The sequence below is a fragment of the Xenopus laevis genome, chromosome 1L (assembly GCF_017654675.1).
Source record: "Xenopus laevis strain J_2021 chromosome 1L, Xenopus_laevis_v10.1, whole genome shotgun sequence".
NCBI classification, from domain to species: Eukaryota; Metazoa; Chordata; class Amphibia; order Anura; family Pipidae; genus Xenopus; species Xenopus laevis.
In genome coordinates this window covers 74,831,604-74,851,186 of record NC_054371.1, presented here as the reverse complement: position 1 = coordinate 74,851,186, position 19,583 = coordinate 74,831,604, and the positions used below count along the sequence as shown (strand labels likewise).

The following is a 19,583-nucleotide window of genomic DNA, read 5'->3' as shown; positions in this document are numbered from 1 at the left end:
AGACTGATGCACTGCATATATATGTAAATAACTCCTAACATTTATTAGCAGAATTAAAATATTGTGATCTATCTGACATTTTAACATTAAAACCATATCTAAATCAATTTAGCAACATTAAAGGGGACCTGTCACGCTAAGAAATAATTCCAAATTTGTATCTATTGTGTTTGTTAAGCAAAATAAACTTTACTTACACTATATAAATTATTTAAATATTGGTTGGAGTCAGCCTTGTAATTCACCACCGCAGCAAGCAGGCAGCAGCCATTTTGTGTAACACCTCAAAATCGTGTTTATGCACCAGAATGGGGGACCTGATTCCCAAACTTTTGTTTTGGCTACACAATTATAGACTGTGAACAGGGAGGGGGAAGGCAACATGTAGGAAATGCAGAATGGAAAGTGATTGCCTAAGGCATAGAGGAGGGGCAGGCAATATATGATTGACAGCTGAAATCTTTAAATGCATTTATTACAAGTATTGATGTTTTAACAGAAAAACAATTTGGGTTTTATGTCTAATTTGGAAAGGACTTTTATTATACAACTTTTTATGTCTGGATGACAGGTCCACTTTAAGAGGGTTATTTGCTAAAATCCAAATGTTTCTGATTTTTTTTTATTAAACAAAGATGGACCAAACTCCCATGCACCATTTTGCCTTATTTATCATTAAAATAACTCAAATAAAGTGGTTCTTAGAAAGACTCAATTAAATGGAGCGAAAATCTGAATCGTACATTTTTTTCAGAATTTTCTCCCGACATTAGATTTTTTTTGGGTTGTTGCCTGAAAAGCCAGCATTTTTTGGATTATCAGGCTAAACCCAGTGCAGACCACAATATCTTCAAATTGGGATGGGGACATCTGCCATTGACTTATACATGACCTTGACAGGTCTGAGATGCTGGATTTTTCTGATTCAGGCTTTTTGCAGCATAGGTTCTAATACATTTGGAAAAATTCTAGGCTTTTTTTACCATGAAAATTTGAGTTTTTGCCCCAAAAAGCCTGTCCAGAAAAAAATTGAGTTTTAGTAAATAATCTCCTAACAGTTCAATTTCAAATTATAAAAAAAGTTACTTATTTTATTTATAAAACATTTACCATGAAGTGAGTATATAGTGTGGGGAGTATATTAGGGGCATAACTACAGAGTAAGCAGACCCTACTACTGCAGGGGGGCACAGGAGGCATAGCCCCCCTCCCGAGGCCCTAATTCATATACAAAAACTATTTGCTGTAGGACCCAGTAATGTCTAGTTACGCCACTGTGCAAAATGGTATTTTTGTTAACTGCTGATATTGGGAAAAAAACAGTGGTGGACAAAACATTCTTCTCCATTTATCATTGTTTCTAATGCTAATGAATGTAAAGGGCCCCCTCATATGCCCACAGAGCAGTGACAGATGGACCACTTAAAGGGATACTGTCACGGGGAAAAAAAAATTCAAAATGAAAATTCAAAATGAATCCGTTAGATATATTGTCAATTTCCCAGCTCTGATAAACTTCAATCACTCTTTACTGCTGTACTGCAAGTTGGAGTGATATCAGCCCCCTCCCTCCCCCCCCCCAGCAGCCAAACAAAAGAACAATGGGAAGGTAACCAGATAGCAGCTCCCTAACACAAGATAACAGCTGCCTGGTAGATCTAAGAACAGCACTCAATAGTAAAAACCCATGTCTCACTCAGACACATTTAGTTACATTGAGTAGGAAAAACAGCAGCCTGCCAGAAAGCATCTCTCTCTTAAAGTGCAGGCACAAGTCACATGACCAGGGGCAGCTGGGAAATTGACAAAATTTCTAGCCCCATGTCAGATTTCAAAATTGAATATAAAAAATCTGTTTGCTCTTTTGAGAAATGGATTTCAGCGCAGAATTCTGCTGGAGTAGCACTATTAACTGATGTGTTTTGAAAAAAACATGTTTTCCGATGACAGGATCCCTTTAAGTGTTGACAATTGCTCCCTTCACAAACACACAAAGTAGTGCTACACAATCTTCACCGCTTTTTGTAGCATCGGGTGCTGACTGTGACTCTGTCTGCTCAGGTCTGATCCATACTTCCAAACATATTTCAGCAGCACTCCGATATAGTGAAAATTTAATTTATTTGTGCAACAGGTGAAGCAACGTTTCAGGCTTAACTAGCCCTTTATTAAGCTTGATAAAGGGCTGGTTAAGATTGAAACGTTGCTTCACAAATAAATTACATTTTCACTATATCGGAGTGCTGCTGAAATATGTTTGGGAGAATTGCTCTCTTCTCACTATCAAACTGTCAATGATCACATCATATCACTTCTCATTGTTGAGTATGGGAATCCATAAGTATATTGAGTCCTGTAGTTGCAGCCAGAATTTCTTGTACAGAAATATAGGTCCTGGGCAACAAAAAGTTCCTCATTTTGTGGGAATTGGAAGTGATCCTTGACAGTTTATATGCTGCTAATTGTAGCACCAACCAGAATGGTTTTATAGCCTCTCAATGGGGATATCTGAGACACCACTTACCTTTGGACCATTGTCAATGGTATTATCTCCAGCCCTTCAGTAAATGAAATCCATAGTGTTTTCTTTAATGGGCATCCTTGCACCCATGGAGACCAACACGTCAACTCTAGAGAAAGGATTAAAAACAAAAAACATATACCACAGTGACTGTCTCTGCATTTGTAGCGACTTACATGGAATCTTTAAAACATTTTCTGTATATTAAGAGGCTTGGGGGCAGATTTATCAAGGGTTGAATTGAAAATTCTAAGTAAAAAATTAGAATTTCGAGCTATCTTTGTGTACTTCGACTATCGAATAGGACAAAATTTGACCAGTTGTTAAATAAAAACAAATGTCAGTTTTCTTATTAATAGTTTATTTTTTTCCACTCAGCTCACAAACTTCCAGGAGCAACTATAACCTTGTCTTCATCTTTCTCGGATTTCACATGTAGTGCAACCACGAGATGTCAATATCCAGAGAAAACATGAATGTAGGATTTGTAAATGTAATCTCGGGTATATTTAGAATTGACTAATGTCTCTAGAATACACTCTTTACTTAGTCAGCCAAAATGAAGAGCCAGGTGGCATACACTTTGTTCTTGCTTACCATGACTACATTTATTTATGATGTCAGATATTGTGTGTTTTTCCATGATCTGAATGCATATGAACTTATTTACAGAAGTGTAAACAGTCAGTTAGTATTGCTCATTGCTCTCTCTTATTTACAGAGGAAATTTTGTTAGGCTGTTTTTTTACTTCTATTGCACAAATTGTCACTTAGAAGGTTTCTTTGCCTAAATAAATTGGAATGGGGAAAATAATTCAATAAAATTTCAATGAAACTATTTTTTAGGTTTATGGCGAGGGTCCCCAACCTTTTTTTTACCTTTTTTTGGGGAGCAACACAAGTATGTAAAAAGTTCCTGGGGTGCCAAATAAGGGTTGTGATTGGCTATTTATTATCCCCTATGTGGACTGGCAGCCTATAGGAGGCTCTGTTTGTCAGTACACTGTGTTTTTATGTAACCAAAAATGCCTCCAATCCAGGAATTCAAAAATAAGCACCTGGGCCACTGGTATCAACATCCAAGGGGTTGGTGAGCAACATGTTGCTCACGAGCCAATGATTTGGAATAACTGCTTTATGGGTTCAAACCCCCATTTGTGGCCCTATATTTAATCAAGTAATTCTTCCCTTAATCCATAAAACGTTATAATCCCTTTAGTAGTGTGGGGTTATTGCTGCAAAATGTGATTTTAGAGATAACCACCCAAACGTTCCCATTGTAAACCATTATGTACTCCTTTATATGATGTCAATGTAGCCATATCACTACTGGAATGTGTAGGGAGCATCTGTGCTTCTTTTAACTGTAAGCTTTGCACGACTTAAATGGTAGAGCAATACTGATCTCACTTGTGCACTTCAGCAATATGCATGTGAATGTAGAAGCATGGAAGGAAAGATGTTGGTGCTGAACAGCAGCCCATCCAATTAATGTAGTGTTGCTTTTGAGCTGCACTGAGCACTAAAGGATTCTGTGTCACTTTCAGGCCCTTAGAAACTTGGCTCCATATTTCTGAAAATAAACCATATTGCATTCGCCATAGGGCAGGGAAGAACTTCTCTGGAAACTGTCATTATTCATAAGAGGAATACAAATAATGATTTTATAATATACGTACAGTAGATAACCCATAACTTGTTACACTTAGGGGTTATTTATTAAAGGTTTTTTTGCTATAAATGCGAAATTTTTAAATCCGAAAACTCAAAGTTTCGGAATTTAGTATACCCTGAGGATGGGTGTGCAAATCCGGCATCTCAGACCTGCTGAGGTTGCATATAAGTTAATGCAGGGTTGGACTGGGCTGGTGGGACACCGGGAAAAAACCCGATGAGCCCCAGGCTTTTTTGGTCCCACCAGCCCAGATCTGCACCCTGCGCTGGTTCTTTTACTCCTGCCGCAAACTACCTTATACGGGACAGTCTCGGCAAAACCACACTGTGCACACTCGCTCGCACTTGTGCGCACACGCCAATGCGCATTGCATTGGGGGTGGGGAGGTTGGGACCGGAGGGGAGCCCTGAAACTGCAGCCCCAGTGGGCCCTGGGCCCCCCAGTCTGACCCCGAGACAATGTGAGAAGTCCTGAAGATCTGCGCTGGGTTTTGTGCAATAATCCGAAGACTTTGTGGTTTTTGGGGAAAAATCGGAAAAAATATGAGTTTTCGGACGGAAAATCCAAAAATGTTGTATTATTCTAATTTTCATTAGTGATGGGCGAATTTATTCGCCAGGCGCGAATTCGCGGCGAATTTGCGCGATTCGCGGCAGGCGAATAAGTTCGCGAAACGCCCGCGAAAATTCGCCGAAAAAATTCGCCGGCGTCAAAATTTTTTTTTCGAAAAACGGACGCCTGCGTCAAAAACGGGCGCCGGCGTCAAAAACGGGCGCCGGCGTCAAAAACGAGACGCCGGCGCCGTTTCGCGAATTTTTCGCCGTTTCGCGAATTTCGCGCGAAATTCGCGAATTTTTCGGCGAAGCGAAACGGCGCAAATTCGCCCATCACTAATTTTCATACAATTTTCAAATTTTTTTCACATTTTTTCCTGCACTGGATTTTTTTTCTGGAAAGTGTATTAATAAATAACGGGAAATAACCTGTGCATATTTGGTCGGAGTATACTTCAGAAAATAATGAGATAAATTCGGATCTTCATAAATAACCCCCTTAATAACAACCATAAACTTAAACAGATTTGGCCAGTCCAATAGATCTGTAATGTTTTTTCTGATTTGTATGCAATGCAAATTAAGCCCTTTTGAATTAATTCACTTATCTTTTGATGTGAATTCATGTTTTTTATTTGTAAAACAGTGCTGGATTCATAGAGGTGGGGCAATAGGTGGCATGTGAGCATCCTCTGGAATGCCCCTTAGTTTGTGTGTCATTGAGATTATTAGTTTTTTGTAAAAAAAAAAAAAAAACTTCTCGCTTTGTGGAAATAGGAAGTGACCCTGGACAGTTTTTTAAAAATGTTCTTATAGCTCCTCAATAAGGATAGGTAGGATTGGGATATCTGAGGCACCCCTTTGACCCATTATTAATGCAGTTGTCTCCAGCCCTTCGGTACCTATACCCCACAGTACTTTCTTTAATGGACATTCTTGCACCCAAGAAGACCACACATGTACCTAAGAGTTCCTCGGTATAGCTCATTTGCTATTTCTATTATGTTTATATCATTTGTAAGGAGTATGAAAGGAGTATGGATGTTCCTATAATGACTGACAAATGTGTTTTTCCCCTTGAATTTTGAAAGAGTTATTATTGCATCACAGGACTTAAGACTTGAAAATCGCAAATTGCTTCAACATCAGCACTAATCTACTATATCAGGGATCTGTGTGTCTACCAGTCAGATAACATGTCTTGTAACTTTAAATAGGAATCACAAAGGTTTAATCCATTTATGTCACCAGAACTGCGGTGCATTAAAGATGAAGTCTGCTTTTTTTTTTTATAGTTTTTTCATTGTGAGCATGCACATTTGGAGATTCCACAGTTCTCATAGAGGGGTTAAGATTAGAATTTCTTCGTAAAAGATATTTCACATAGGGGGTTATTTACTAAATTCTGAATGCAAAAATCCCAAAAAATTTATTTTTTAGTAAAAATCTGACTTTTAAAAAATCCAGAATTTTTCGGAATTTATTAAACCCTGAGAATGGAAAAGTTTTGGAAATGGAAGAATGGCACTGCTTTGTGTAAGAATTCCGTCCACTAAGCCTGCGTGTTTACAAAAGCAGCAGACGGATCATTTTCCTTTCCGTACACTTCTGAAAGCACATTGGGAGATATGACCTTGTCTTTTGCTAATCTCCTAAATTCAGTGCATCCAAAACAAAATTGTACACAGAGGAGATTAAGTGATTATCTAAATGCCGGCATATCAAAAAAAAAACATCAATTCATCTTCTGTTTGTGCAGAAAAGTAATATTTATTCAAGCACATAGTTACATCTTGCAAGCAGTAGTTTTCCAAGCATTCTACTGTAGTGGACAATCAAAATGTCAAACTAAACACACACTTCAAAGAGCAAGAAAAGAACAATTTTCCATTAAAACTGGTATAAAGTGAATTAGTATGTGATTTACATTCTATACATAGTCACCCACTCTGTTCCTTTTGTCTGAGCTACTCTGTGCTGAGTGCTTATTTATTCTCTGTTCCTATAATATTGTACTGTGAGCACAGTTTTGTCATTCTTATCCAAACACCAATACAAAGGCAAATATTTATCAGGATTATACTATTTTCTGGGGGGAAACAACTATACCTTTTGCTGGTTAGAAACATTTTCAAAGGGAAGAATTAGAATTTTAGCTACATGTAGTTGAAAGTCCAGTGACATCAAGGAGTGAAAATGTCCCAAAAGTATTTTCAGATCATCTTCACCTAGAAAACACATTTACAGTAATAATTCCAGTAGTTTTATTTGGCAGGGCTTTTAAGGCATGTTTATAAACATGTATTATCTTAGGCTCATGGTATACAGGATGTGCACAGACGCATTCTCCACCAGCTGGTGATGTGCAAACTGAAAGAACTCTGGGGAGAAACCACAAAATCACTTCCATAACTATGACTACTACAGTAACTCAAAAACCACAAATAATAAAAAATTAAAACCAATTGAATATTGTATCAGAATATCACCCTCTACATCCTACTAACAGTTAACTCAAAGGTGAACAGCCCCTTTAAGAGAAGACATTAAAGCTGACAGACCATGCCAAAGCTTAGCGCAAACATTCGGCAATAATAACAGGACTTCTACTTCAAAGAAACATTTTTACAGGAACAGGATACAATTAAATCATATATCAGGTCAAATAAATCATATATCTTTTTGTTGTGATTGGTCCTTTAAAGAGCTATTCTTTATGATAGCTATTCTTTATGTATCCATCACAAGTATAAATGATATAATAAGGAGTATAGTTTGTGCCATAGCCCTAAGATCACTTGGAGCATTTTACATGGGACCTGTTATCCAGAGTGCTCTGGACCTGGGGTTTTCTTTATAATGGATCTTTCCATAATTTGGATCTTCATACTTTAAGGGGCAGATTTATTAAGGGTCGAAGTGAATAAGAGGGATTTTTCTAAGTAATTTCGAAATTTGAAGTCATTTTTTTTATACTTCGACCATCGAATAGGATACTACGAATTTACTTCGAATTCTATTAGAAGTAAAAATCATTTGAATATTCGACCATTTGATAATCGAAGTACTGTCTTTTTAAAAAACTTTGACTTCAATACTTCGCCAAATTAAACCTGGCAAAATGCTATGTTAGCCTATGGGGACCTTCTACAACCATTTTCTAGATATTTACACATCGAAGTAAAATCGTTCGATAGTCCGCTAAAATCGATCGAATCGAACGATCTAATCATTCGATCTAACGATTTTACTTCACAGGATGGCCAATTTTGCTGAAAAATACTTTGACTTCAATATTCGTAGTCGAAGTATTTCAATTCGATGGTCGAATTTCAAAGTATTTTCTACTTCTATATTCGACCCTTGATAAATCTGCCCCTAAGTCTACTAGAAAATCATGTAAACATTAAATAAACCCAATAGACTGGTTTTGTCTCCAATAAGAATTAATTATATCTTGGTTTGGATCTAGTACAAGTTACTGTTTTATCACTACAGAGAAAAAGGAAATCTGTTTTTTAAGAATTTGGATTATTTGAATAAAATGGAGTCAATGGGAGATGGCATTTCTGTATTTCAGAGCTTTTTGGATAACATGTTTCCGCATAAGGAAGCCTATACCTGTACATATAAATAGTACACAAAACAAGATAGCACTCAAAAAAAACTAAGGGGAAACAGAATCCATTTAATTTATTTAAAATACCATATTCTTCTTCCTCATCAGCATTTCTGTTAAAAGGCAGGTGTTTCAGTTGACTCTCCTATTCTCATACTTCCGAAGGTGTATGTCTGCTTGTCCCTTTATAGGAACGGAGCTTTCCTTTTTTCCCTTAATGCATTGCAGCTCCTTCCATGGTCTGAATCCCTCTGCACTTCCATTTATCCACAGTCCCTGTCAGCTGGCGGGGTCCCCATATACCCACAAAGAACCTGTCACATTTTTGTTTACTATCATTGATGAAATATTTGCATGCAGCATAATTCCCAATGTTAGACTTCTGCTCTCTGATTCCTTCTGTTCTACGTATAGAGTATGTTTGCAGGTATGTTTGTAGGTATATAAAAGAACTTGCTTCTCAAAAATAAGCAAATCTGTATGAAACAGATCCCAGAGGTGTTGGTAGCCCCATTATATTACATGACATAAAATAACTAAACACAGCCAAGCTTTTTTTAACTTGCAGATAGAATTAAAATGACTTTCAACATCTGTTCTTACAACATAAACATCATATGCAATGTTAAATATATACCTCCCGCTCGTTTCTAAAGATAGCAGGGTGGCAGGCTGAGTGCGTGCATGGTGGTGTGGGTAGAGATTTGTATGTGAGCCGGAATAACATTTATGAAACGGATTATCTTACTTTTCTATTTTTTGTACATTGTCATTAAAAGGGAAAAAAATAAGGTTATTGTGGAATAACAGAGCATGGCATCAGAGCTTTCTCTTGTTGTGGCATTTAAAAGACATAAGTAAAGGACAGAATTATTTTGCTATACTGCTCCCATTCAACCCATTGGATTGCAGATATAGAGTTTATACAATGACGTCTATGTTTGGTTATTTACAATAGTGAAAACTGGGTCCAACAGGGCTGTAACAAGAATATTGCAGACAGAAATTAATAGGAGTTGTCCTGATACAAATATGGGATCTATTATTCAGAAACCCATTATCCAGAAAGCTCCGAATTACAGGAAGGCCATCTTCCATAGACTCAATTTTATCAAAATAATTAAAACTTTGAAAAACGATTCCCTTTTTCTCTGTAATAATAAAACAGTAGCTTGTACTTGATCCAAACTTCGATATAATTAATCCTTATTGGAGGCAAAACCATTTTATTGGGTTTAATTAATGTTAAAATAATTTTTTTAGTAGACTTAAGGATGGATTTCCAAATTATGGAAAGATCCCTTATCTGGAAAACCCCATTCTGCACAACAGGTCCCATACCTGTACATTGCTTTGCATTCCTCTATAGACAGAAATGTTGGACTTATTTCCGGATTTAAACTCTTTCATTAAAATGTGTCAAAGTATTTTTGCTGCTACCAGATAACAAAATGATCTGCCCAATGTCTCCATCTAAAGCGGCCGTGAAATAGAAAAATTACCCAGCACACACTTCATTCCGCCAAAAGAACTGCTCAGAGAAAAATAATCTGCATCTGAAGTGCTTTTATTTATTAACAGTGCTGTGTACAACTTCCCTTCCTTAGGTACAACGGGTATATATATATATATATATATATATATATATATATATATATATATATATATATATATATACAGAGAGAAAGAGAGAGAGACAGAGAGAGAGACAGAGCAAGTAAGCACCCCAAGAGTCAGGTAAGAAAAAGTTCAAGTTAGCATATTACAGCTGTGCAGTTATGTGATGTGCTAAGCCTCCCAGACACAAGCTGAGTTTTGATTGCTGTTACTCACTTTTTCATTTTGTGTTTTTAGTCGTTTTTAAAATTATTTTCTTTCCTCTTCTCCCTCTTTCCACCTTGAATTTAAAATTCTCTCTCTCTGGTTGTTAGGGGTCACTGACCCAACAGCCAAAAATCTATTGCTTTGTGAGGCAACAATTTGAATGCTATTATTTCTTTCTATTATTTATCTTTCTATCTATCCGGTCTCTCCTATTTGTCCTACAGTCTCTAATTCAAACCCGTGCCTGGTTGCTAGGGTAAATTGGACCCTGGCAACTAAATTTCCAAACTCGAGAGCTGCAGAACAAAAAGCGGAATAATTCTAAGAAACCACAAAAAATAAAAAATGAAGACCAATTGCAAGTTGTCTAAGAATATCACTGCCTACATCACACTAAAATCTTATGTAAACTTGAGCTACCTCTTTAAGGGTGAAAGCTGCCCCTGTATTTCTTTTTTACTTAATCCCTCTTTTAACGAAGTATCATATTCCATAATTCTCTCTGCTCTTCTTCAAATCGGAAACTGCACATTTTCGGCTTGGAAGCTAACAAAACAACCATCAGAAATAGTGCAGAAATAGTTACAAATCATTTTTTTTGCAGTGCAGCTGAACTTAGTAACAGTATTGCAGTTTCTGAAATGAACTTTTATCAAGTTGACAGAGCTGACATCTCTATAGAGCTTTAGGTCAATGTTAAGAGGCAAATTGTAGCGTTTGAGCTTTATACAAAACACCACAGGCTAAAGTACAAGAACATTGGGCAAAATTATAGTCCCTTCATACTCGCAGCAGATTTCTCCGTAATTATAGAGGCTTTCAGATGTGTTAGAGTCATGTACAGTTTATTTATAACAAAAATCACTTTATCTTTTCAATTTTCAAAGCATTTTGAATATCCGTTATTCTGCCATATCTTAGCCCCCCTAGTAGGTTATGCTGTGTGTGGATGTGTTTGCCACGAGTTCATTTAAAACACACAAATGTCAGCCAAAATGAAGGGAAAAATAAAGCCTAGTTATTAAAAGGGTATTTTATTACCCTTACTTATTCCTTTAAATTTACAATGAAGTATGAGGGTGGATAACAAACGACTCTTGTTTGACTGACTGACACCCTTCTCTCTTGCACTCCCCTACTTTTTCTTTTTTCATTAACCAGCACACTGTATATTTTCATCAGACTAACACACACACACACATATATATATATATATATATATATATATATATATATATATATATATAAAATTGTGTTTTTGGCACTGTATTCCTCAACACATTTCTTTATTAACTCTCCCTTTATTTTTATGTGAGGATAATATTCACTCAAAAATACTCATATATCATTCTTATTGGGTGCCAATCCAGACAGCAAAAGGCTAAAGTGCCAACTACTGTACCTTTAGTACAGATATGGGACCTGTTATCCAGAATACTTAGGACTTGGATTTAGTTAAGATTTAATCATTAATTAACCCCAAGAGGTGTGTTTTGCCTTCAATAAGGATTAATTATATTTTAGTTAGGATCAAATACAAGGCACTGTTTTATTATTACAGGGATAAAGTTAATAATGTTTAAAAATTTGGAATATTTGGATAAAATTGAGTCTATGGGAGGCGGGCTTTCAGTAATTTGGAGCTTTCTAGATAATGGGTTTCAGGATGACGGATCCCATACCTGTATATTTAGTGAGTCCCAATGTTGCTTATGAAGCCCAAGAGAATGACAACCGTCTGTAGTGATTATATCAATGGCTTCTTCTCTAAAACCTTCCAACAACCAGTTTTCAGCTTTTCACATACCATTTATCAATTTACATAAAGTATATCATACCGCACTCACAGGGCTTGTGCACTTGAGGATGGCTTGAGTGGAGGGGCCGAAACGTTGAATAAAATAATTTTTTATTTTGTACAAGTCCTATGAGTGTAGTTTGGTCTTGTAGTAAATATGATGTAAAGTATAGACATTACTCTCTTGTGCACAAGACTGTCCTTGAAAAAGGTCCTAATGAGGAACGAAACGTTGGACCTAATATGATGTAAATAAAGAGGTGACATTCTTTTACATGGGTGTGCCTGATATTCATATATTTATATATATAAACCTTTCTAAATTCTCTAGTGAAAAATCATGTAAACATTAAATAAACCCAATTGGTACAAATTACTGTTTTATTATTACAAATTATTTTAAATTTTAATTATTTGGATAAAATGGAGTCTGCGGGAGCCGGCCTTCCCGTAATTCAGCGCTTTCTGGATAACAGGTTTCCGGATAATCGAAAGAAAAGTACTTAATGATAATTTTTCTCAAAGGTTGCTACTAACAATTAAATCCTACAGGAAGAGACAGGGGTCACTTCTAAATGTAAAATGAAAGCATGGCTCAATATCCTATTAGTAGAAATAATGTTCTAATAGACTATTGTGCAGGTTTTTCATTTTGAAAGCATAACTAAATGTTTGCCATAAGATTTTTTGGAATAATTTATTCTGCAGCAGTATGGGATTTACATTAGGCCGCATTTCCACCACCTACAGAAACCTAATTATTCCTACTCTGTGTTGCAAGGTATAAATTTCCCAGAGTGTCTAACTGTGCTTCTTTTCAATGGTGTATTGGCTGACGCATACATTGTTATGACTACTGGAATATGAATTCTTTTTGTCAAACAATGTTTTTTTTCCAAAAACCCCTGAACCCAGGTGTTAAAAAATCATATTCCAGCAGAACAAAAACATGTACCACTTAGCATAACTCACCGTTCATTCTCACCCACGTTTGAAGCACTTTGCATCAAGCACAAAGGCAATGAAAACCTTGTATAAATAATTGCTGGAATTCTCTGAAATCCATTTAGAGCTAAGCAGTGGATCCATCAGCCTGTATTCACTTCTGTTACATAGATGCAACTACGCAACTCATATAAAAATATGTTTCCCATTGACTGCATATGGCAGGCATCTTTCTTGCTACTCTTATTTCTCTTTCTAACATGCAGGTCCATTGTAATATTAGCCAAACTGACACATTCCAATATCCAACTAAGTCTAAGACACTCTCGCCTACAAGTAAATAACTTCATTATTGTTTGTTTTTCCATTTTTTATTTATGGTTTATCCACTTCTTTTACAGGTCGGTTAATCTATACCTTCTATTTTGGCACCAACTCTCTTCCTTTATTGCCTGCCTTATTATATTCATGTTTACGTGCTTTAAGTTACTACAGGTATGGGACCGGTTATCCAGAATGCTTGGGGCTTTCTAGATTAGGGGTCTGGATACTTTAAGTGTACTACAAAATCATTAAATTAACCAAATAGGATTGTTTTGGCTCCAATAAGGATTAATTATATCTTAGTCGGGATGAAGTGCAAGGTTCTATATAACATATAGAAAAAAAAATCCTTTTTGAAAATGTAAACTATTTGTAGACTATGGAAGATGGCCTTCCTGTAATTGGGAGATTTCTGGATAACGGATCCCATATCTGTCCATATATCCCATATACTTTTTGGTGTCACTGAGGGGGCACAGCAATTACATCTTTGCCCTGGGCCCACAGGCACCTTAAAACTGCCTAATTGTGAGTAGAAAGTAGAAAAATACTTAAATATTAGCTGAGTACAGGAAAATAATTTTAACTCTATTTTTTTAAGTCTATATTTTTTTTACAGGAACAAAGGGACCCATGTGACTGAGTGCCTCTCCCCTGCATCTGATGTTGCTTAAAAAGGAATAATAGTTAATAGTATCTTTAGCTCTAAGGGGCTGATTTTAAATTCCATCTATTCTTGACCAACCACCATGTTGTCCTTGAAAGAAGACACAGAGAGCACTACACAAAATACAAAAAGTCTCATCTCTAAAATAAGAAATGCTGCTTTTAGATTTGCATTTCCAGCCATGTTTTGCTCCACTCTTTTTATCTTATTGCATAATGTAAAAAAATGATTGGTTGGCAAACTATTAATCCAAAGGAAATTAAATATAAAACTCCCCTAAAGTAATTTTACAATTAATAATGTTCACCAGCTTCATTTAAAAAAAAAAAAAAGCTAAAAATAGCATTGTGTACATCTGATCCTTTCTCGAAGACTGCAACAGATCTAGTGACAATCAGTTAAAATATTTACTAGTTACATTTTACCGTGTTTACAGTTCACTGTCTGTTACTTTCCATGAGTAATTCAAAAAATTATGAATAGCTCCATGATTTAGCTTTATTTATATTCTTATATAAATATAAATGTTTGTTTGTTTGTTAGCTTCTCCATTTCATTTTTTTTTCTGCTCAGAAAAAAATGACAGTAACACAGAAAAGTCACTTCTAAGGGGGGTTATTTATCAGTCCGAATTTATCTCAGTATTTTCTGAAAAAACTCAGACCAAATTTGCACTTTTTTTTGGCTTATTTGTTAATGTACTTTCCAGAAAAAGTTGTTTGCTGGAAAAAATACGAAAAAAAACTTGAAAAATAAGAATTTTTCGGAATTTCCTCCCAAAAACTCTGAATTTCATCATTCAGTTTCTTGCAAGAAACGCAGTGCAGATCAAAAAATCTTTTTGACTTCTCCCATTGACTTATATGAAACCTTGGCAGGTCCTAGATGGAGGATTTTCGGATTCTGGCTTTTTCTATCCTCGGGGTATAATAAATTCTGAAAAATTCATGATTTTTTTATTCACTAAATATTCGGATTGCATACTAAAAAAGGACAAATTTTTCGGGTTTTTGGCGTTCAGAGTTTAGTAAATAACCCTCTAAGATTCATTTTGAGATTATCCTACATCCCTTCTGTATTTCCTGTGGATACAAACTTGCCCAAATGTTAAGCATTTGGCCATAAAAAAAATTCAAATCGTTGCCATGTGCCATTCCATGTCAAAAATGGAAATACAATTATTTGCCAATTTAAATATAAAAATTATGATTTCCATTTTTATTCTTATTTTTAAAGACGATTGAGTATTTAGCCAAATGCAAGAATTTAAGTTTAACACCCCTTATTTCAAATGGCTCAAAGGTTCTCCCAAAGTATTGAAAATGCTATTGGGTATAAATTCAGTTTTGCTTTACTACAAAGATATTTTATATTTGTATTTATTAAAGAAACAAATATGAAACCTTTCTGTATCTTGTAGATTTATATAAAAACAGAATGTATCCCACAAATGTCCTACATTTTCAGATACAGGTATGGGACCTGTTATCCAGAATGCTCGTGACCTGGGGTTTTCCGGATAACGGATCTTTCCATAATTTGGGTCTTCATGACTTAAGTCTACTAGAAATTAATTTATTTATATAAACCCAATAAGCTGGTTTTGCTTCCAATAAGCATTAATGATATCTTAGTTTGGATCAAGTACAAGCTACTGTTTTATTATTATGGAGAAAAAGGAAATAATTTTAAAAAATTTGGATTATTTGGTTAAAATGGAGTCTATAGGAGACAGCCATTCCGTAATTTGGAGCTTTCTGGATATCGGGTTTCCGGATAAGGGATGCTATACCTGTACATATACAGCAGTGTTCATAGCAATAAATCTGATTCTGAGTCTTTTAGAATAGACCATCCACTGTTGTGGATTTGTGGTGAAAACGATTTCACTCACAGGTTTACAAAATTATTTGGAGGAATCAGAACACCAAAATATGGCAAGTTCAAAAATGTTCTTTACTGTATGCTTTTACATACAGAAGCATGCAATAGAGAATGACTGTTACACTCGAAACTGGCAGCTGTAGACTCTGAAATGGTTTTCCTATGTGCAGCAGACATTGGCAGAAAATGACCCCTAGTTTCCCTAAGACCTATTTTGGGTCTATGGAACCTTCATTGAAAGAACATTGATGCTCAATAAAATTATGTCAAATAAAAGGTTTATATACCAAAGGGAAATGGCATATGGGGCTGTTGTGGGCACTTTGCACACAAAAACATTGCACCAAAGCACCCAAATCAGAATTAAATAGGCTTTTTCTCTGGCATGCCTTTATGTGGACCTGGAATACATTGCATACCAGAAAATCTGGAAAGGGGTTTCTACATGCAGTAACACTGGTAGAAACTGATTTGTGTTGGTTCCCCATGACCTGTTTTTGGGTCTATGGAACCTTCATTGGCAGAAAACTGTAGAACAATGATTTCGTTCAATAAAATAATTTATCCTTCAGGGCAAAGGCATATGGAACCCATCAAAGCACCCAAAAAAGCACATTACCTACTAGCCCCATGAGCTATTGCTCTAAGAGTGCTACTTTTTTTCACTACAACACATCCTTTAACCATAAGCTGCTCCTTTAACCCTAGTTTAAAGCAATCATGCAATTCCTTCAATACATTTAAAATAAACTTCCTTAATTCCTCTTTAACATGTTATAAAGATCTATAACTGTACTACTATAGCACCCATAAGGTTTGACATTACACTACTTTTTTTTCTTGAATGTCCCATGTGGGATTTTTAAATGTAGGAACACTGAAGTAAAGAGACAGGAATGTGAAGGAGCATGGCTAATGTTGCATCCTCAGCAAAGCATCTGCATGAAATGTTGTCAGTTGTGCATTTTGTGCTGACCCAGCAAAGGCATGCATAGCCAAACCTAGAACTTCCTGTATATCCAAAGACATTTATGTCCATGTGAAGATATAAGGATATTTTAGCAACATGGGTGGGGACACACTCACATCACACACAACCACAACACTCCAGAATTTTGTGAAGAAAATGTGAAAGAAAATGCTAAAATACACAAAGTCTGAAACAGCAGATATACTGGGCACATGCTTAGGTCTTCATGACAAATTCCCTGGATTGCTTAGGAAACCTTACTAAACCATGTTTTAAAATACAAGAATTATATAAATCTACCTTGATACTCAACGCTTCCAGACCCTAGGATAAGCATTATAGTTTGCACTACGAAATGTAGACATGCCATATTCTGACCTGGTATCCAAGGACACTGGTCTAGAATCTGTGATAGAGTGCTGGCTGGAATATGGGTACCTGAGCTGATAACCACACTGCATAGATGGGGCAGAAATTACATTCTTTGGTACCGTAGCAATGCCACTAGGCCTTTTCTCTGGCATGCCTTTATATGAGCCTGGAATGCCTGGCACACCAGAGACTGACTTCCAGGCCGCTGTGGGCTCTGGAAGGGTTTTCCTACGTGCAGCAGACATGACATTGGCAGAAACCGACTCATGTATGATTTGAGGCAAGAAAGCATCATCAACCAGACCCAGAGGAGATTTTGCTGCAGCTTCCCATGGTGTCAGTCTCTTGCCAGGAGTATCTGGTGTTGAAACTTTACTAGCATAACCAGGGGCAGGCTCGAACAGCAGAGGAGAACAGGGTGAACCAAAAGGTTGTAAACAGCCAGATGAAGAACTTCTTCCAGCTAGAAAATTTGGCCTCCCATCGTAACTTCCCTAGAAAGAACATAAAATACACATTATTAATGACATGAGAACAAATTATCACAACTGCGATAGATATTAGTGAGCTGAGGATTTATAATAAAAGAAGAAAATGTTTGAAGCATACCTGAATCAGGCATGGTTGGTTGGCTTGTATTAAACCATAATAAAAATACATTTGAACAATTTTATCAGCAGTTATTCCAGTGAGGTCAAATCTATGGTTTCTCATATTACAACACATTTTTATACACTTTCCTATGTCTTCAGCCAAGGCAGCTGGAGGGTTTTATATGGAGTTTTTTTTTATAGGGTTTTTAATAACTATGGTTAGTTGAACAGTTTATCTTAACCCAATCTACAGTACATGAAATTACTTTTATTGTTATTACTGTTATCCTTTAATTATATAGCAGTAATATATTATTGTTAATAGTTCTTATTTGTTTCCCAGCCCAGTGGAGCATACAGTCTGAAATCACTTTCATTACTTTTTGTTAACAAACAGTAAGTAACAACAGATGAAGATCAGATCTCTAAATGGTTGAGTAGTGACTGTTTCGGACCTGCACCTGGAGTTTTTTTAAAAGTGCATGCAGACAGCCCATCACTCATCACTCATGTGTGAAAAAAGTTTATTACACCATATTAAGACATACACTTAAATCCATATGCATCATCCTCCCCTGTGGATAACAGAGCAATCCCCAGCACATGATTAAATACTTTGGGGACCCCCAGTGGCGTAACTAGATATTACTGGGCCCCACAGCAAATTATTTTTCAGGCCCCCAAAATGTTTAGAGGTTGACTTGTTTCTCCAATATTTATTGAAATTGTATATGAATTAGGGCCTCATGGGGCCCCTATACCTCCTGGGCCCCCTGCAGCTGCAAGGTCTGCTTCCTCTATAGTTACGCCCCTGGGGACCCCATAACAAGTATTTTCAATTGAGAGCAAACCCCCACCCACTTCCCGCAGGCAGAGCATGGCACACACAAAGTATGACACACACAGGGAGCATAGGGCATGCAGAATATGGCACACTAGGGGAGCCAGTGGCGTAACTAGATGCTATTGGGCCCCACAGCAAATCAATTTTAGGGCCCCCCAAATATGCAGAGGTTGTCCTGTTTTACCAATACATATTAAAATGACTCATTAATTAGGGCTTCACAGTGCCCCCTATACATTCTGGGCCCTTCCTGCAGCCACACTGCTTCCTCTATAGATATGCCCCTGCAAGGAGCATAGGGCAGGCAGAGTATGGCACACACAGGGAGCATAGGGCAGGCAGAGTATGGTACACATAGGGAGCATAAGGCCGGCACAGCATGGAATTATAATTGCAGGCACAGCATGGAATACAGGGAGCATAGGGCAGGCAGGGTATGGCACACACCGACAGCATAGAGCAGGCAGAGCATGGTACACACAGGGAGCATAGGGCAGGCAGAGCATGGAACACAGGGAGCATAGGGTAGGCAGAATATGGCACAAATAGGGAGCATAAGCTAGGCAAAGTATGGCACAAACAAGTAGCATAGGGCAGGCAGAGTATGGCACACACAAGGAGCATAGGGCAGGCAGAGTATGGAACACAGGGAGCATCGGGGCAGACAGTGTATGATATACACACAGGGAGCATAGGGCAGGCAGGTTCCACCAATGACTTGCCTCTAGGGAAGTCTTACCATTTAAACATTCCCTGAGAACCACCAATATGGATATGGCCAATGGCCTTGCTTGCCCTGATACTCTAATGACACTTTTATTGCTGTGACTATCACTGCAACAACCACTAGTTTTGGGAATAGAAGGGAATATTTGTAGTGATAACCAACTTGTTGCAGCCAAAAGACTATTCCCTATTAGAAGTATATATGGTCAACTGTCATTTTATTTTCATATATAATGGAACTTGATAGATTTCCTCTATATTTTAACA

The 19,583-nt window shown here is 36.8% G+C and overlaps 1 protein-coding gene across 1 annotated transcript in view; it reads right to left on the bottom strand.

Moving 5' to 3' along the window:
- Window positions 1–15,655: 15,655 nt before the first annotated feature.
- Window positions 15,656–19,583, bottom strand: part of LOC108719620 (synaptopodin-2-like) — a 134,050-nt gene continuing 130,122 nt past the window's right edge. Inside the window, exon 5 of the mRNA XM_018268735.2 lies at window positions 15,656–17,647. Coding sequence (XP_018124224.2) covers window positions 17,090–17,647 — 558 coding nt within the window. The 3' untranslated portion in view covers window positions 15,656–17,089. The remainder of the gene's footprint in view (window positions 17,648–19,583) is intronic.